The 18,629-nt window shown below is 40.1% G+C and overlaps 1 protein-coding gene across 1 annotated transcript in view; it reads right to left on the reverse strand.

Annotated features, from left to right (window-relative positions):
- The window catches only part of faf1 (Fas (TNFRSF6) associated factor 1), a 72,161-nt gene that overhangs the window by 15,186 nt on the left and 38,346 nt on the right, over window positions 1-18,629 (reverse strand). The window contains exons 10-16 of the mRNA XM_073476912.1: window positions 18,299-18,422; window positions 18,123-18,186; window positions 17,949-18,030; window positions 12,068-12,222; window positions 5,722-5,858; window positions 5,525-5,613; window positions 509-589 (exon numbers count right to left, since the gene is read on the reverse strand). Coding sequence (XP_073333013.1) covers window positions 509-589; window positions 5,525-5,613; window positions 5,722-5,858; window positions 12,068-12,222; window positions 17,949-18,030; window positions 18,123-18,186; window positions 18,299-18,422 — 732 coding nt within the window. The remainder of the gene's footprint in view (window positions 1-508; window positions 590-5,524; window positions 5,614-5,721; window positions 5,859-12,067; window positions 12,223-17,948; window positions 18,031-18,122; window positions 18,187-18,298; window positions 18,423-18,629) is intronic.

Genomic DNA, 18,629 nt, shown 5'->3' on the forward strand with positions numbered 1-18,629 from the left:
TACTGATATTTAACAAGAGGTCCCAATAACTTTGATACTCAAGTGTCAAGTGTTTAATAGAAACGAGAATGAAAAATAGCAAATCTCCACATTTGAAAAGCAGGAACAAGTTATTTTTTTACTCGATATAGGACATCATTGAATAATCATACATGCGTACATATGTAGCTGAATAATTTTCTGTCAATTGACTAAACTAATTAATTTCCAGAAGTTATTGTTTTGGCCATAGGGTCATTGTGCTTAAGTAAATGTTTTTTGTGCTCAATAGCATTAAATCCTGAAAACAACAGAAGCAAAGTGTAAATATCTTCTTTATTGGCAACACAATTTAGTTAAAATTATGCAAAAAGAAACTGGAAGGAACATAAAATCATAGAAGTTGTATTTATTCTTTATGGGTCAAACCCAAAAATAACATCATGTATAGAGGTACTGTCTAGTATACCACAACAAACTCAGAGGGCACGGATCCAAGTCGAAAATGTGTTTTATTTAAAAAAAATACCTTTTTACGGTCAGCCTCTAAAGACAGGCGGTAGGCCTCGTCCTGTTCTCTCTTCACTGTCTCTCTCGCCTCACGTTCGTCCTGGGTAGAGAGAGGGAGAAAGAAAGTGGGGCCCATTAACTAACAACATAATAAAAGACACACAAGGACAAAACATCTAAGCTGAGGTGCCGGTTGTGGGAGCCAGAAAGAGCCAAGCAAAAGAAATCGCAGAATGTCATGTGTGGTTACGTACAAACACCAGGTATGAAAGAGTAGCACCAGAGGGGAATTCATTGTGACAGGGCTGTCATTTACCAGACCCTGAGCCTCTTTTATGTTTCCTCATCTCAGTTTCACCGTCCCTTTCTCTTTCATTCACTCTGCCTCTCTCTTCCTGTTTGTACAGAGGGAAGGGGACAGGCGGCCCTTCTCTTTATACCTGCTGTGGCTACAAAGTGTTTTATAAAGACTGGGACTACATACGAGTGTCCATTGTGTTAACAGTGCAGAGCCATTAGTTTTCTATTTTCTGAAGGCCCACGCTGTGTGCCAGCCCGGATATGGCAAAGTAAGCTTATTGTGATGATCAGAGGGCTACTGTGCAGCACAGTGTGCATTGTTGTATTCAATCAGAAAATGCAAAGGATACATTTGTGCTTTTGGCCCACATAATAGATGAACATTGAAAGGAAACTGTAGAAGAATGGCAGAGAGGGACAAAAACATCAAAAGTGGCTACCTTCAATAGATTAGCCCTGAGTCACGCAAACAAGTTGCGCAGTATCTTGTGTTTTATCTACATTTTATACCGTTGTAATACGTTTTGAAATGCATCAGCTGCTTTGAATGTGCCATGTAGCTGCTCAAACACAATGTGAGTTTAAAGACCTTATCTTTAGAGAAAAAAGGAACAGATTTTCAACACCTATATCATCGCTACTTATTAAGTTGGCTCTATTTGTTTTTTGGGCAGCACTGTGTCTCTGTGGCTAACTTCATAATTCACAGCAAGAAGGTCAAGAATTAAATATCGCATGCGTCTCTGATGTCGGGTTATGTTTCCTCTAATACCGAAAGATTGAGAACTCAACATTAGTTAGTTTTGGCTGCTCTACACGTGAAATGCATGTTAAATGACCCGATCTAAAAATTGCCCACGATGCAGACCACAAAAAACCTGCAGCGAATTATCAGTCAGTTACTAACTACTAAGCTAAAACACAGACAACCATAGGAATGACTGGCGAGTCAGTAAGGTTGGTTAAAGGCACATTGTGGCTGTCCAGCTGCTCCATTTCCAGACAGACACAAAAGTCACTGTCAAGGAGGAATGTCTGGTTTGGGTGGGTGTCTGTGCTCGTGTCTGAGTTTGTCTTTAGAAAGGTGAGGCGGAAAAAAGGAAAAAGATGGAAAGAAGAAAGAGGGAAGGGAGCTAGGGAGAAAGGCAAATTCACCAACGCCTGAGCACTGCAACAGTGAAAATGGAATTAGTCCAGTGTCAAGGTTGACTGCACCTTAGAGATGGGATAGGTGCTGTCAGATACAGGATATACTAAAACCCTGTGGTTATTGGTACTGATCATGATTAATCACACTGGAACATTATGCTTTCAACATCACTTATACTCTCTACGCTGTCTTCTTGTGACATTTTCACAAGCCATTTCCTCCTGGCAGGCCACGCCTGGGTAATTATCACACTTTAATATCATTTCAGAGCAGCTTTACTGCACTCTTATGATAAAAATCTGATTTCTTATTTCTCTGACAGATCTCAAGCCCGCTGTTGCAATGATTTAAAAGCAGTTATAATAACGCAGTAAATACAATTATAGCTAGGATAGCTTTAAAAAGAAAGAAAGAAAACATATAATTTTAAGCCAATATCTGTTGACACGCAAATTATAAATTTTATAAATTATAGACACAAAACAATTTTAAAAAGTTTTCAAAGATCAGGGCTGGCATTTTTATTTACTTCTGACATACAAAAGAATATTACCAGTTTGTTGCACTTTTCATGTTAAATAGTACTTTTGATGGCAGCTTTGGTGTCCCCCTCAGGATTTGCTCTTGAGAAAATTTCCTGTTTGTTGTCCTCCATTCAGTTATGGAAAAAATAAATATTTCTGAGTTTGTATTATTACCTCATTAATATGGTAAATATTAGACCACCTGTCGAATTCATACTTCAAACAAATAGGGGGCAGCTTATCACCAGAATAAGCGCTAAATGCTGATTACTCCAACTGATGCTAGCTAGTTAGCTCAGTTAGCCATGCAGCTGGCAATTCTATACTGCAAGCCTGGAGCACCAGACGAAAGTTGGTGTTTCCACCACGAGCACAGGAGCTTTGAACCACTAGTAGGAGGAAGTTTTCAGAAAGGGGGCAAGGGGGCCCAATGGGGAATGCTGGCAGGGTGCAGCGCTGGAATGGGCACCAGGACTGGTGCCGGGTAAGTGGGCAACAGAACCAATAGTCTATCCATGAACACCGCCTGACCAGGACTGCACACAGCCCCTGAGGCCAGTGGAGGCTATATTTGACAACAGGAAATACAGCACTCAGGTGATTTGCAGCACCTTCAACCAGGACTCAGGACAGAGGCGAGTTAATTTTTGAATGGTTTTGTAGAAAAACATGCTTACATTTATCAAAGAGATTGAGACTATATGGACCATTGAGAAAAGTATCCTTTTGATTGTCACTAATACTGAAAGATTTCAAATGATATGCAGCCCTAAGTGTGAACCTACAATACACTTGACGACTCACAGCCTGATCCAGCACATGTACATATCTCTTGTCACTTCTTGTCATTAATGATTATTTGATGCGTGACAAGAGTGACAAATCCAAAATGAAGCCAGAGCATTGTAGCAATAAAAACAACACAAAGGGAACAACTGTCAGTCAAAACTCAGTGACTCACCTGAGGAAGTCTAACCCTCAGGGTGTATGTGTGACAAGATTCATTCCTTAACCACGGTTCCCACAACTGGATGTGTCGTGACTAGTCACATTAGCATTGTTAGAGAGATTGTTTGGCTGACTGACTTCTAATATGGTGTGACATCTGTCATTTATAGATACAGTAGTCAAAAAGACGCACGACAATGTTAAAGAGAAAAGTGTGGGAATAACAGAGACTGTGACAGGATTTCACAGCTGACACACAAACCAAAACGTTTGTGTGTTATTTAGGATGAACAGGATCTTATTCTTATTCTACAGGAATCCTATCTTATCTTAACAGTTTTTCAATAAAAAATAATTTAAAACAAACTCTCAGTCCATACTGTTGCTAATTCCTAAATCTCTGACAGTAAGTTATTACCATGAAAAAGAAGAAAGCTTGGGAGGATTACTCCCTGTCTGAAAGCCTGTCTGGTACAAAAACCCAGTGTGTCCGTCGCTCATTCTCTTGTTTGATGTCACTGAGTAAACATATCACTGAGTGGTTAAGAGGGTCAGGTGAAACTCTTTGACAGGGAGAGGACCTCCCTGTCATACTGTCTCAGATTCCTGTCTGTGACATGAAAGACTCACTTTCTCGTATGGTGAGCATCCCTCAAAGGTGTTTGTCCACTTTCTACTGGAGTAAAAGAGGGAGTCTACAGACACAGTGGTATCCACACACTGCAGTGAATGGGAGACAGGTCTGAGCCCTGTACCTACCTAAACCTGTAGTGGGCACATTAAACTTGAACTAAAGGGGAATGAAGTGAGATGGTTAAATATTCTCTGCTTGTCATTACATGTATGCCGCTGTATAACAATGGTGTCTGATCTGTCCCAGCATGTTGCCATTTATCTCTCTAAAAGGCTCTTCTGTCCCCATTCAGCCATTGAATGTGGCTATAGTCACAGACTAAATCAAGGAAAGTAAGGTAAAGACAGTTTGGATTGTTATTAGTGGTCTTCAGAGGCCCAAAACAAAACCTATTCCAACCTGAGGACAGTTGGACCTGCTCTGAAAAAGACCCGGGATGAATAGACCTGATTTTAAGTGTTGATAGACCCAACCCAAATACAGAGAAGATACCCACACTGACAGCAGCATGGTGTCAGTGCAATTAATGACCAGAATCACTGACACTTAGAGACGAGCAGAGTTTCTTCAGATGAAGACACAGCCACACACTTCGAGTGGGTCATAATAAGTGATGATTGAGAGGGATTATTTTTGTATGAGTCGGCACACTGTCTTTTAGGAAAATCCTGAATAGTATACCTCTAATAATATCTGTATGATATTTGCAACTGTAACCATTTTAAAAGCATAATGACAATGATGATAGAATGAAAATAGAATTTTAGTAAAGAGTTCATTTATGTCCACGCTACAAAAAAACTAATTCAAAAGTTAAGTAAACAGCAGCTGGCTGTGCACAGTTTACTGTATTACATTGGAACATGCCAATGTAACCTCTCCCTGCCACTGAAGACACCAGTATGAAGATAAGCAGATTCTTAATTCACAAAAGGAAAGAATGTTGATGAAGGTTCTCAGTCATCCAGGTCATGGTAAATCTAGGTGCTGTATCGTAGGTAACCGGACTTGTTTCTGTTTCGTGAAGACGTTTCACCTCTCATCCAAGAGGCTTCTTCAGTTCTAACTAACTGGAGAGGCGTTGGCAGAAAGAAGTTCCATCATGCATGAACAAGTCACAGTTAGTCAAGTCAAGCTTATTTCATTGTTTCATTATTTTGTGTTTGTCTCACCTGGTATGTCACTATCTGGGCCTCCTTTTGGCTGTGTCTATAATATAGGTGGGGCCACATAGTTTGTTTGGAGCCTTGATGACCTAATGGTCAAAACATGTTGGCTTCTTTCATGACTGGCCTTAAAATGATTAAGCCACCTAATAAAGGTTTTTTAATATTTCCTTCCTTGTTTTGATACTTCTTCTTGTTTAGAGTGCCTGGATTGCCTCTGGTTCTTGAAGTACTCATCAGTAGCTTCTTTTCAAAATAGTCCAAAGCATTTGTACATGTTTAAGAATCAGAGTTTGACATTTGCAAACCTTACCTCATCTTTGATGTCCTCTTGTTGTTGTGCTGTGAAGATCTCCATTGCTCCCATTAACCTCATCATCAGCTCGTCCACTGTCGTATTGCCTGAAAATTAAAGAAATCCAAAACAAATCACAATCTACAATGTATAATACATCTTTGTGTTTTTACATTAATTACAGACAAATATACTACTAATAAAGTCACACTTACCTTGAATAACATTTAGAACTTCGTTGGATGTGCGTTTGCCCATGACTATAAGAAGCAGGGGGAACTGGTCTGTCTTGTATGTCCGTATAGTCTGTGTCACCACGCTGCCAAAGTGCCTCGTACACATGGTGAGTAGTCTGCAAGACAAAGAAATAATCCAATCCTAATTTATTTTTTTATTCTATTTAATTCACTTGATATTTTTTTTCTGAAAACTTCAGAGCTGGTAATAAAAAAAAAAATACATAGACCACACAGCAGCACATACAGACAATGCATGTATACAAGCACAAACATTTTTACAAGATAAGGAAAAGGGGTCATTCACTACAGCTTTTCGAACTGCAGCAGAAAAGAGAAATACACACAACTCATGGCATTAAGGACTTTAAAACCAATTCTGCATTTTCTTATTCCATCAGAGTGACATGCTATCTCAATTGGAGCCGTAGATGAATTAGTATTCCTCACCAGACACCCAGAATTGATAGGGCAAGAGAGGATTTCTTATTCCATTACAAAGACAGAACTTTTTAAATTAACATTTCAGAGACGGAAAAGGGTAGCAGGCAGCCAGGGCCCCACCAAACTCCCTGTAAATGTCATAATATTAATGAATTGCTATAGACTGAATGCAAATATAGATTAGCTTTTTCTCCCGCCTTTTAATAAGATCTACTTTAATAACTGGCTGGTAAAATAGAGAAGTAATGGAATGGATGGAGGGACAGCGGGTCAGGGGAAGAAGATAGGTGGAAGGTATGCTGCCTGAGAGGGGGTGTAACTCATTAAAACATGAAGCCAAAGCTGAGGGAGCTACTTGCAGACTTCTCAAACTGTGAAATTGAGTACTTGAGCTCATTGTGGTACTTTTTAAAGTAATTATCAGAGAAGTACATGCTGAAAATATGGATGTAAGATCAGTGAAAAATGGGAAAACTACAGCCCCTGAGCTCAAAGCAGAAATGAACTTCAGATTTTAGGACTATGACTCAAACTAAACTTTTCAAAAATGTTGAACTTTGAGTGACCCATGTCTTGCAGTGAAGAAGTTGGGTACCCTAAATCCTACTGATCATTTTGTCCCTGACATTTGTCCCCGTTCAGACCTCGACCAAGGCAGACCATGACAATAGCCCACAGGGAAACTCTAACCTGTAATGAAAGGCCAGGGAACAATGGACACTAACTTGAAGGGTAACCCAATCTTAAATCTCCCATCAAACACAAGCCAACCTGCTTTGGTTTCTATCTCAAAACTAAGGAAGTCAGGCCACCACGGTAAAAATCATCATCACAGCATAAAATCTGTACATAAACACAACCTAAACCTACATGTAGGGGCAGTTGATCTGGACAGTTACATGGAAAAAATAAATAAATAAAAAATCACAATCTATTTAATCACAATCACGATCTACATGCCCTGTAGATTATAGCTAGATTTCAAAAAGCCTTTAAATTTCTCCATTTGCATCATTAAAACACGATATTACATCAAAGATCATTCTTTTTTGGCACAAGCTCCTCATCCACAATGTTGCAAGCTATGACATTAAATTGTTTACAAATCGTCACCCTAGGAAGAGCCATGTGAAGTAAGGGAGGGGGATTCCTAACTGCAACATGGACAGGAAGTTAAAACGACGACAACGCTTAGAGCAGCTTTAAGTATCAATAGTACTAGTAGAGGACAAGCAAATTATACATATTTACATGTACATATATATATGTACTGTACACTATGGGTCGACTGATTATTGGCCCAGCCGATTTTTCTGAATTTCAAATACATATAGTGGAGTTAAAGTAGCAGAAAAAAGAAATACTCCAGTACAAAGGCCTCATGTACTTAAAAACAGTTCTACATTTACTTGGTTACATTACATCACTGTGATCTAAAATCATCAAATTGCCTGCACCTACAATCATGTATCACTGTATCTAACAATGACAGAAATTCTGTAACCAGGACATGAAAGACTTATGAATGCACCGATAGAACAAGTATGGACACAACACAGAGGGCAGGAGGAAGTCAAGCGACTGCAGGGACTGAGGTGAACAGTTCAGCATAGTCTCATCCACCCATAACATAACATGGTAAAGAATGTAGCTCAATCCGTACCTTTAAAATCCTTCAGGGGTAACTAAATGTAGAGGAAACACCTGCATACTTGAGTTTGAGCGTCTGCTCCAATGGTTAATGTGACTGATAGCTTCTAATTTGTCACCCATCCCATCTCCATCTCTCACTGCACATCCAGACGGCTGAAAAAAGTTAATGTTTCCCCGGTCTGTCGCATCGCATTTCTTCACATCAAAGTGTTGCGTGAAGATGCAAGGTGACTGGTTAGACCTGACATTTGCTTCAGCGAGCAGCTGATGAGTCAGATCAGTACAGTAGCACTGCAGGGAATGTTTTTGTCAGCCACCTGTACAGGAGTATGTCTGGGAACCGGATGCTCTGATAGCTCACTGTGTCATACACACTTTGTTTCAGAGCAAACATGGACATGTTTTGATTCGAAAATGACATTTTGTTCTCCCTCTCAAGCAGTTATGTTTTCACACAGGAGGATGTCAAGAGGAGAAGTCAAGTGTGCTGAACAGGTTTGCATGTTGGTTTGTTTCTGCTCTAAGTGTAAAGATACCAACTTCCACTCAAAGGTCATTAACAATAATATGAACACCTGTAGTGGTGGGGCCTTGTACGGGACTGCAACTAGTTTTTAAATAATTTTTTTTAAATTACGGATTAAAGGAACAGTTCACCCAATAATTTAAATTCATCATCTAGTCACCCCCATGCCGATGGAAAGTCTGATGAAGTTTCGTAGTCCACAAAATATTTCTGGAGCTTCATAGCAAAACAGCGTTGCAGCATTCTCCTTAACAAACAAAGTAGATAGGGACTTTAAAAAAAACTCCCCAAAAAACATTAAATGGCTTTCCATCTGCGTGGGGGTGAGTAGATAATTACTTTTTTGCGTGAACTGTTCCTTCAATCTGATGATTATTTTCACGATTAATCATTCATTCTGTACAAAAAAAATGACAAAAAAGCAGCATATCTCAATATTTAAGAAGCTAGAATCAACAAATGTTTGACATTTCTGCTTGAAAAATGACTGAACAAATTTATATTCATCAAAAATAGTTGGCAACTAATTTACTTTTGATCAAATAATCTAAAACTCAACTAATCATTTCAGCTCTACCGATTGCATTTCATTGGGGAGGTGTTCATATTATTGTGTCAGGCCCTTGTACATAGTTGAAGGTCCAAATCTCTCTACAAGAATTTGCAAGAAAGTCACTTTAGTTTAAGTGCTTGTACAGATAGGTTAGCATGGAATAAAATGTAAAATAGATTTAAGGAAGAGCGACTCACACATAAAACGATCTATTCTCAGTGTGTTTATCTACTGATAGATTCAATATTTGTCATGTGCAATGACAGTAGAGCATCTGTACGATATATATCAGATTCATTTCCCATGGGTGACAATTACACTGGCGTCCAATCAGAACTGCATTTATACATAATTAATCATTTAACTGGTAGGCCTGTGAGAATACAGAGCAAAGCAACAGGCACATTCCAATATCAGCAGGTTCGTCACACACACACAAACACACACACGTACACACACACCCACAAGGATACCTTTCTAACAGCCTGTATGATTGGTGCCAATCACCAGTCACTTTGGATCAACCAGAGAGCGTGAGAATTCAGAGAAGCTGCCTATGTGTGAGCGAGCGAGTGTGCACATGTGCATGCATGCGTTAGCGCCAAAGCTGTGACTAGCTGTGTGTGATGAAAAGCTCCAGATGTTGCCTGCCTTTTAATGTGCAATAAAAAGGCTCAGCTGGGGCAAAAAGCAAAGGAGGCCAATGGGAGAGAAAGGCGAGTGGAATGAAGGAAGGAGGGAATTTCCTTAAAAGAAATAATGGAGGGGTGAGGTCAGGGTGCGAGTCTTTCTTAAATGGCTGCTACCAGAGGGCAGGCTTAACTCTGGAGGGAGAGGGAGAGAGTCGAGGTAGTGGGATAAAGAGAAGGGAAATAAAGAAAGATGGAAGGATCAGGAAGGAGACGAGAGGAGAAGGAAAAGATGTAACAGAAAGATGAGGGGAAGTAGGAGGGAAATGAGGCTTGCCCTGGGCACAATGGTAATGAGAAAACCCAATCAAACCCTCAGCAGGTTCATCTCCACCTCCACAGCTCACACTCAAAACTAAAGGGGATCTGATCAACTATCTCACATTGCAGACCTGATTTAATTTTACATTTTTTTCCAATATTTTCCTACAAAATGTGCTCTCAGATATAAATATCCATCCTCGTAGCAGGAGCTTTGTAATAAACAGGAGTCGCACAGACCTGCCAGTTACCAAAACAGACTGCTGGAGCTGCACCAGCACTTTGAGCGTAAATGGGGAGATAGAGATGTTTGGACTCCAAGGGAGTCCTCGTCTCCCACTGACCCTCCATTCAGACAGCTTAGTCAAGATTGCCCAATCAGGGGCCTCACCATGCAAACACAACGCCTTTTGTAAGCATGCAACCTCCAAGCTTCAAAAAGAGAATGAAGTAGAAGAGAGAATGAGAGGACAGAGATACAGGGTGTGAGCAATGGAGCGAGAGTTGAATGCCAGCAATTAAGGACCTGTCCACACTAACACGAATAGATTTGAAAACGCTGTTTGTGTCAAATGAGCTTCCGTCCACACTTACATTTTAGATCATTTTCTCAAAGCACTCTGTCTGCGCAGAAATGACAAAAAAGATCTTATCTTCAGCTGTCGCAGGCTTCAAATTCAAGCAACCTGATGGAGCAGATCACCAATTAAAACTACATTAACCTCCATCAAAAAACAATGATAGGAGAACAGTATAGTAACAGCTTCCTAACAGGGTATTCTGGCAGTTTGCAGAGCCCTCTGCACACAATCAAGCTGCTCGCCTACTGAAATACATTCAATATGCTCTTTATTAGATACAACTCACTATGCAAACAGTCCACTCCTCCAGACAGTAAGTCACATATAAATAAAACATAAGGATTAAGCATGCAGTCAGGGCTTAGAGGTTCAGTTATTGCTCTGCTTAACTTTACAGTTGGCAAAATGCAATAAATAAACATAGTGCGATTGTGAAATATGCCAGGGAATTCATTGAGTATTTAAAGGGCAATTTAATCTTTTAAACAACCTAGTTTTGGGCCTCATTCTGATTAATTATCAAAACTGTTTCAGCTTCATTATGAGCCCTTGAAATACCACGAGACTTAACTTTACAAAAAATCCACGTGTTATTGTGATTTAAGATATGTGTGGTCATTTAAATATTCACCTTTGCTTTAACATTAATACTGTACTGATCTCTGCAGCAGTGTTTTATGGATAACATTTCTAACACAATAAAAAACTTGATAGAACGATCTAATACTACAGCAGCACAGATTACAACTGTAAAATATGACTTAAGTTAAATCCATACCTGTCTGACACAGTCTAAACAAAAATTCAACCTTAGAAGTGTCACAAAAGCAGTATTTTAAGGCAGAACTATTAGTCTTACTTAAACTAGAAATAGAAGTTTTCTGCTCCAACGTATCATTATGAGGTAAATGTTGATTGCACAATGTAATGGATATAGAACGATGAAACCATCTGCATTTACACTGGTTCCCTATAAACCTCACTATCATGAGACAATTTTGTCTGCTGCTGGGCACCTGGTCAACCGTGAAAAAGGAGGTTAGCTGGCGATCCATTTCAATTGAAGACTAAATGATTGAATAAACTCACTTGGAAATGCTATATTTTATATAGATGATTCTTTTATTGTATCCACCAATACAGATGCACAAAATAAAATGTATATTCCATGCATTATGACTATTGTATCAGTCCTACATGTTTAGGCCGAAAATGATTAATTATGGGATGACTGTGTAACCTTTAATTTTATGTGTAGATGACCTGATTCGACGTGAGTATTATTATTATTATTATTATCATTATTATTATTGTTATTATTATTATTGGTTTCCTTTCTTAATTATTAATTCATTATTGTTTTGAAGTACAGCTCCACCAGATTTTGTGTTTTTCTCATTTTGGAAATGATGCTTCACAATTGTGAATTTTCAAGAGTCATACCATACAGTGGGTAAACATAAGGACGCATTGAACTAAATCTTTAATCATACCACAACTGCAATAAAAGGCAGCACGACGTACAGAGATCAGGGAACAAAATACACGATATAACTGATAAACCCAGCAGCAGCTTTACGGACCAGCGAGTCACCTGAAAATAATCAAACTCTGGTACCTGGCTTTGTTAGCTTCTTTAGTGACATCCCAGGCCCATGTAATGAAGTTCTGGCTCAGGTAGGAGACAATGGAGTCAGCACACATCATTTGGGAGCAGAAGACGTTGCTGAGGACACTGTCATCGTTGTGGAGGTAGATGGCCAGCAGCTTTCTCTGTGGAGAGGAGCAGAAAAGAAAAAAAAGAGTTTAGTTGGCTGTTAATAGGTGGATGGACAGCTTTTCGTACGTTTGTGGAAAAGGGACATAACAGATTACAAGTTTGATGACTAACTAGAACACAAACACCTCAGAAAAGAATGAACCGAGAAGTCCTTCAAATGATAAAAAATGAAATCTAATCATGTGGGTGTCTCATCACTGGAGAGACATTTCCACATTACACGACTATAAAATGACATAAGAGACCACTGGGTGCAGAGCCAGCATGACTTCTGCAGACCACAGCGAGGCACAACTGGCAAAAAAGCAAATACCACACAGAATAAAATGGAGAGCGGTGTAAATAAAACTTCTCTTGGAGGCGACGCAGATATGGAGAAAACAAAACAGACAAATCACTCTATTTATTTTACACCAAATGCCAGCAGCCTGTTCAGGTTAGTAGCGGCAGGGCCAGACAATATTGACGAAGCTCCAAATCCAAGGATATTGACACCATCATATAAGCCCGGCAGATTCTCCCTACTGACAATCTAATTAAAAAACAAACACACCCACAAACATAAAAGGTTCCAGGGGACAATGTTGGAAATAATGCTCTCTAAATTACATGTCACTTCTCTTGCTATAAAAGAACAAATAAGAAAAACTCTCTCGGCCTCCGCTTAGTGCATTTTTAACCATGGCTGTGAGGGGGGAGTTAAGAGGTCTGTTTCTCAGGAGCAGTAATCTAGGCTACGCACGCCAGAAAGCAAAAAATCTACACAGGGCGTAAAACGTGAGGGGAAGTGAAAGAAGAAGTTGTGCTATACTGTGGCCTGTGTAGAATGGGAATGGGAGAGCACTGCTGTGTTTGCTCAACGATTAGTGCTTTAGAATAATCTCCAGGGCTCCTAGAGAGATGGAGCTGGGGACTCATTCATTGGGCCGATTCAACGGCCTGAAAAGATTAAACACTCATGCTGAGAAGACAAGCAAATTCAGTCTTGAGAGAGGAATGAGTGTGAGGGGAGGGAGAGTTTTACAACGTGGAAAAAAAAGAAAAAACAACCTGATACACGCTCAAATGCTGACGTCCCGACACACATGCGCAGACGCACAAACTTAACTGTGTGGTACCTCGCTAGTGAAGGACTCACACACATGCACGCTCAATTAGAGCAAGTGTAAAGACTAATCAAAGTGGGCATTTTGGCACACTGAACTCCTTCATCTCAGTTAAACTGTCCGTACCCCTCTGTTCCCTCTCTGCTTTCAAGTCAGATCTTTTGTATTGCCTGTCTTAGCAGGGAGGAGCAAATCCCTCAGTTCAGCTAAATTACTAGGTCCAACCTGAGCTAGATAGTGACCCCATAGTCCCCTCTACACACCTGTTCACCTAAATCCAAGCTTGCTCTCTCTCTGTGTGTGTGTGTGTGTGTGTGTGTGTATTCCTATTCTTTAGGCATCACAGCACTTCAATGTCTTAGTTGAGGGAGTATTGTACTGGGAGTATTGATCAAATGTAAAATTGTGATTGTTACTTAATAATCAATAGCAATGGCACGGCATGCATTATTTGAATTAAACAAAACATTAATAACAACAGTTATTTTCATAACAATTTCATTTCAATTTCTCTTATCCAGAGGATCATGTTGCATTTTCTCAAATTACCATGGTAGAGTTTCCTGCTAGAACAGTTCAGAACAGTTCAAGTATGAATTGAAACATTAACATTAACAGATAAAACACACACAATGTTACAATACGAGATTTATTTCAAAGGATAATCCATAACGAGCCTGAAAGACACAGCAGGACAGAGAGGCTACACTTTCAACGGTGCCAGTTTTCTCTCTGAATGATATTTGTATCACATTGAGAAGAGGCTTTTAATCACAGATACGATATGTTTAACCTGGCCAGTGAATGAGATACAGCCCTGCACAGAAAGCTACAGCGGAAAGAAGGACAGAGAAGTGCAGATAGTGATTGCTGTACAGATGGCAGGCTCAGTCTGGAAAAGCAAACACTTCAAAATGAAGAGCTCAAATGACTGATCTAATGACCATGAACACACAGTGGGAAAACACACTCAGATCGATGACCAACCACACAGAAAGCTCTCCACACTCTGCTGAAATAACTCTTTATAACAGAAACAGCACTACATTTTACACTCTTTCCTAAGTGTGACTGAACTAATCAAATTAATTGCCAGATTTGAATTTAAAGCTTAAAGCTAAGCAGATTTTATGCTATGCAAGCCCCTGATCATTTACTTGTGGTTAGGTGGATAAAATATAGACAGGGCTCAATAGCAAAGGTTGCAGGATTGCCTTTGGCAACCATTCTGAGAAATTGGCAAACAATTCTTGACCTTTGGTTGTGATCAATGGTAACCACTTTAATATCTATAAAAATAAAGGCAGCCAACATCAAGATGTGCACTCCAAAATAAATACTTTTCTAATATTTGTTGCATTAGCAATTTTTATATATTGCCGTCACAGTCCGAACCGGAGCCAGACAACACTGCATATCACAATGCTGCCTTTATTTACAGGCAGAGACAAAGGCAAAGCAAATTAAGTTGTTTGACTGTGGTGTTAAAAGTTTGACAAATTTGTCAACATCAGAAACAAATTAGCAATTTAAACTAACTAACTAACTACCTAAGATCCAGAAGAACCTGAACAAAAACAAAGTCTTGGCAGGCTTAGCATCCCGGCATCTGGACAGAAAATTATACTGCAAAGTATGTACAAAGCCAACATACACCTCAGGTCCACTAGTTCAAGGTAGCACACATCCTACAGGGCCATAGGGCTAAACAATGTACAAAGAAATATGTTAGCTACTGTAATAAAGCTTTTAAATACTCTTTAATGTAACATTTCTTGAATTTAGCAAAGTGAAACTGCATAGTATCTTATTTACTCAAAATACAAGAAAGTGTTTTGGCGACGAAAAGCTGCCTGGTTGCCAGCCTGGCATCTACTTTGAAAAGTTAGTGTAGAGCCCTGGTAGATTAAATATATATTCGCATATGGGTATATTCATAGCTTAGTTCCCTGCATTTTCACTCGCACTCTACATTGATTTAACTCTTAATCCATGTATTTATGCATGAGAGTTTCAGGTGTAGTCAATAAGCCATGACTGAGTGTCGCCTCGGATTTCCAGCTGTAGATCTGACAGATATACATACATCTATATGCCATATGCCATTCTGCTTCAGCACTGCTCTTTCCTCTTGACTCGGCGGGGCTATTGCCGGGCTTTAAAGCAGATACTTGGCAGTGATAAATCCCTGAACTCTCCTCTCCAGCGAGGCTATGAATTTTGATGTGTCTTTGTGTGTGGCGGACAGGAGAGAGGAGCGGAGAGCGGGGTTAGAGTGATTAACCACTGCGTTGATGGGGATTTAGCGAGGATCGTGGCTAGTGATGGGTGGCCTATCTCTCTGTACGCTCTGACTAACCACTGATCCCCAAGAGGGTTCAGCTCAGCTCAGCTCAGCTCTGCAGCCCAAAGCATTTTCATTAAGGATGGATTGAGTCTATCTCAACACTCCCCCAACACACACCTTCAGAAACACTTCATCAAATGTAGTGTTTTGCTTAGTGATTAGCCTCTCCCAGGCTTTCAGAGAGTGAGACTGATTCCTCTGTTTATAAACCCACTGAGTAGTCCCCCTTCAGTCAAATCTGCCCTTTTCCAATATCCCCTTAATGAAGTAGGCTTTTTCTACACTGAAGACACAAAAACTAGATTCCTTTGCGAATGGAAGCAAAGAGCAAAGGATGGCTGGATGGATGGGAGAAGGGACGGTGTAATCTTGCACATATGCTACTGTGTAATGAAACCGTCAAAAGCAGCATGTTTTGGCCTGTCGTCTAGGACGCTTGTGACAAAACAGGACAAACACGCAACAGATCAAATAGCTTCTGTTTTCATGCAGAATTCTTCACACACACCCAGCTTCCCTTAAAGCCATTCTAACCACGGCACAGTTGGCAGACTAAATCAAGCTCACCCAGAATAAAACATAATACAGTGAAAATGAATACTATTTCGCCCCTGCGCTGTGTAGAGCACAGTGGTACAGCACGGAGCGTGTGAACACCAGGGAGACATCGGCCATATTGTGCTGGCTTAGGAGAGGAGATCAGCTGGGAAGCAGGCAAGTCGCCAAGCTTCTCTTTAGGTTTTTTCCATCTCTGTTTATTTCACACTCTTTCCATCCCTTAAACTTACCCTGCAACCTCTTGTGCTTTTATTCCTTTCTTTCCTCTATCTCGGTCTCTTCTTCTGACTTTCACTTTTTGCACCCTTCTCTCCTTTCAGACCGCATTCTCCATTTTGTGCCCCTACCATCATCTATTCCACCCTCCCTCCCTTTCCGTGCCTGGTGATCTGAACCCCCCTAACATCTTGCTGTGTCCTCACAGTCTAATAAGGCTGTAATCCACACAAGCTGTCAGTTGATACAAGCATCCTTAAAAGGACAAAAGCCAGAAAACAAGGGGGGAAAGTGGACAGCTAAAAATAAAGCTTCAGCTGTCAGGGTGAAAATTTGATGAGGGTTTTGATGAAATGATATCAATGTGGCTATAAAGCCTTCTCCACAAAGAATGACACAGGGAGCAGACAAAAGACAGTGAATATTGTATGAACAAGGACATCAACTTTGACTATTATCTAAATTAATTTGTTACTCTTTGTCAGTTCAGTGTGTGTTGTTATGAATTTTCAGAGTTTTCCTTTCAGTGGTTATAAATACTGCTAATATGCTAATATGTCCTGCATTTTAGGTAGTGTTTATAATTATTATGAAGTTTCTTCAGAGTTGTTAACACTCAATGTTCATGCATCTCTGGCTTTGCGACATAAGACTGAGTTCAGACCAACCAAAGCTCTGTGTCAAAAAAAACGCAGTGAAAAATAACAGCACGTAATGCTCCAAAACTTGAACAATATATCGGCTCTCACAGATAACTAGTCTTCTTATTCATTTAAAAAAACAAACGCACTTCAGACAGAAGCCATCATCAGTGTCGCCCTAACGACGGCTTCTAGCAGCATCTTGTGGGACAGCAGGGGTGCCAATGGCTTCCAGCTAAAATAAATAAATAAATAAATGAATGAATAAATAAAAGGGATGTTTGGAGGCAAAGTTTAACCTGGAAAATCTCAGCAGAAATGTGGTCTCACCTTCTATAGTGGGAGCGAATCATACAGACTGACTAGTGAGTACTGATAACCAAAATCCCTAACTACTGTTACATGATGAACTCTGTCGCACAGGTCCTCATCCATTCTACTATTAATTGCGGCCGCTAAAAAGAGTAGAGGCATAAGGCATAAACTGATTATAATACTGACCATTGTGTCTTAAATTCCCACCAGCTCAGGAATGCAGGAGAAGATATGAGAAACACAGTATCTCCCTTGACAGATAAAAAATGAATCCTGCTCAGTCTGTGTTCCTCCTCTGTGTTGTTTTAAAGGGTTAGCTGCTCTTTAAAAAAGAGCAGCGGCTGGACTACACCAATCAGAAATGACATCAGTTCTAAAGGACAAGCCAACATTGTTAACATCAGTAACTCATATCTTACACAGTCAAAATTAAAAGTAAAAAAAAAAAATAGGATTTTGTTACCCGTTACAGTATCTCATATAATTAAAAAAAAAACCTTCCTCTGAGGCCCCAAGCAGTCGATCATCTTACTTACATCTCTGGCTTTGCCATAGAAGGCTTCTTGAGACGCTGCCTCCAAAGACCCAATGTAGAACATCGGGTGGGTCTCCCCATACCTACAGGACACACAGAACACATTGTTACACACCAGCCTTCTTTGATTCCTAAGTCCTTTGAATCAGTACAAGGCACTTGACACTTAGCTCACCTTGAAGAAAATTCGGCAGTAAAGTGCAGTAAGGCATCAGCTTCGTTGTCACTATTCTCTGGCACTGTAAAGGGATAAAAGTAATTTTATTGTGAAGATTTGGAGGCGTATCACTAATACAGTACCTGGAGCTACAACCCTTATCCGACAGTATTAAGATGCTCCACTGTACATACTCATAGGTGCTTTCCGACAGGTAGAGGCACCCATTCCAAACATCTCTGAATCGTCCACACCGAACTCTGACGCATCCTCAAAATCATCCCCCTCGCTGTCGCTGACCATATGGACATCTGCACACTGTAAACATAAATGCTGCATTAATTGCTGGACTTATTTCGACAGATGGAATTAAAAGAAGCATTTTTGTTACCATGCTTTATGAGTTGGCATGCACACACAACATCCGGGGAGGAATTAATCTACAACACAGATCCTTAGAGAAAGTGTGTGTGCGTGTGTGCGTGCGTGCGTGCGTGCGTGCGTGCGTGCGTGCGTGCGTGCGTG

Source organism: Pagrus major, chromosome 11, assembly GCF_040436345.1.
Source record: "Pagrus major chromosome 11, Pma_NU_1.0".
Taxonomy (NCBI): domain Eukaryota; kingdom Metazoa; phylum Chordata; class Actinopteri; order Spariformes; family Sparidae; genus Pagrus; species Pagrus major.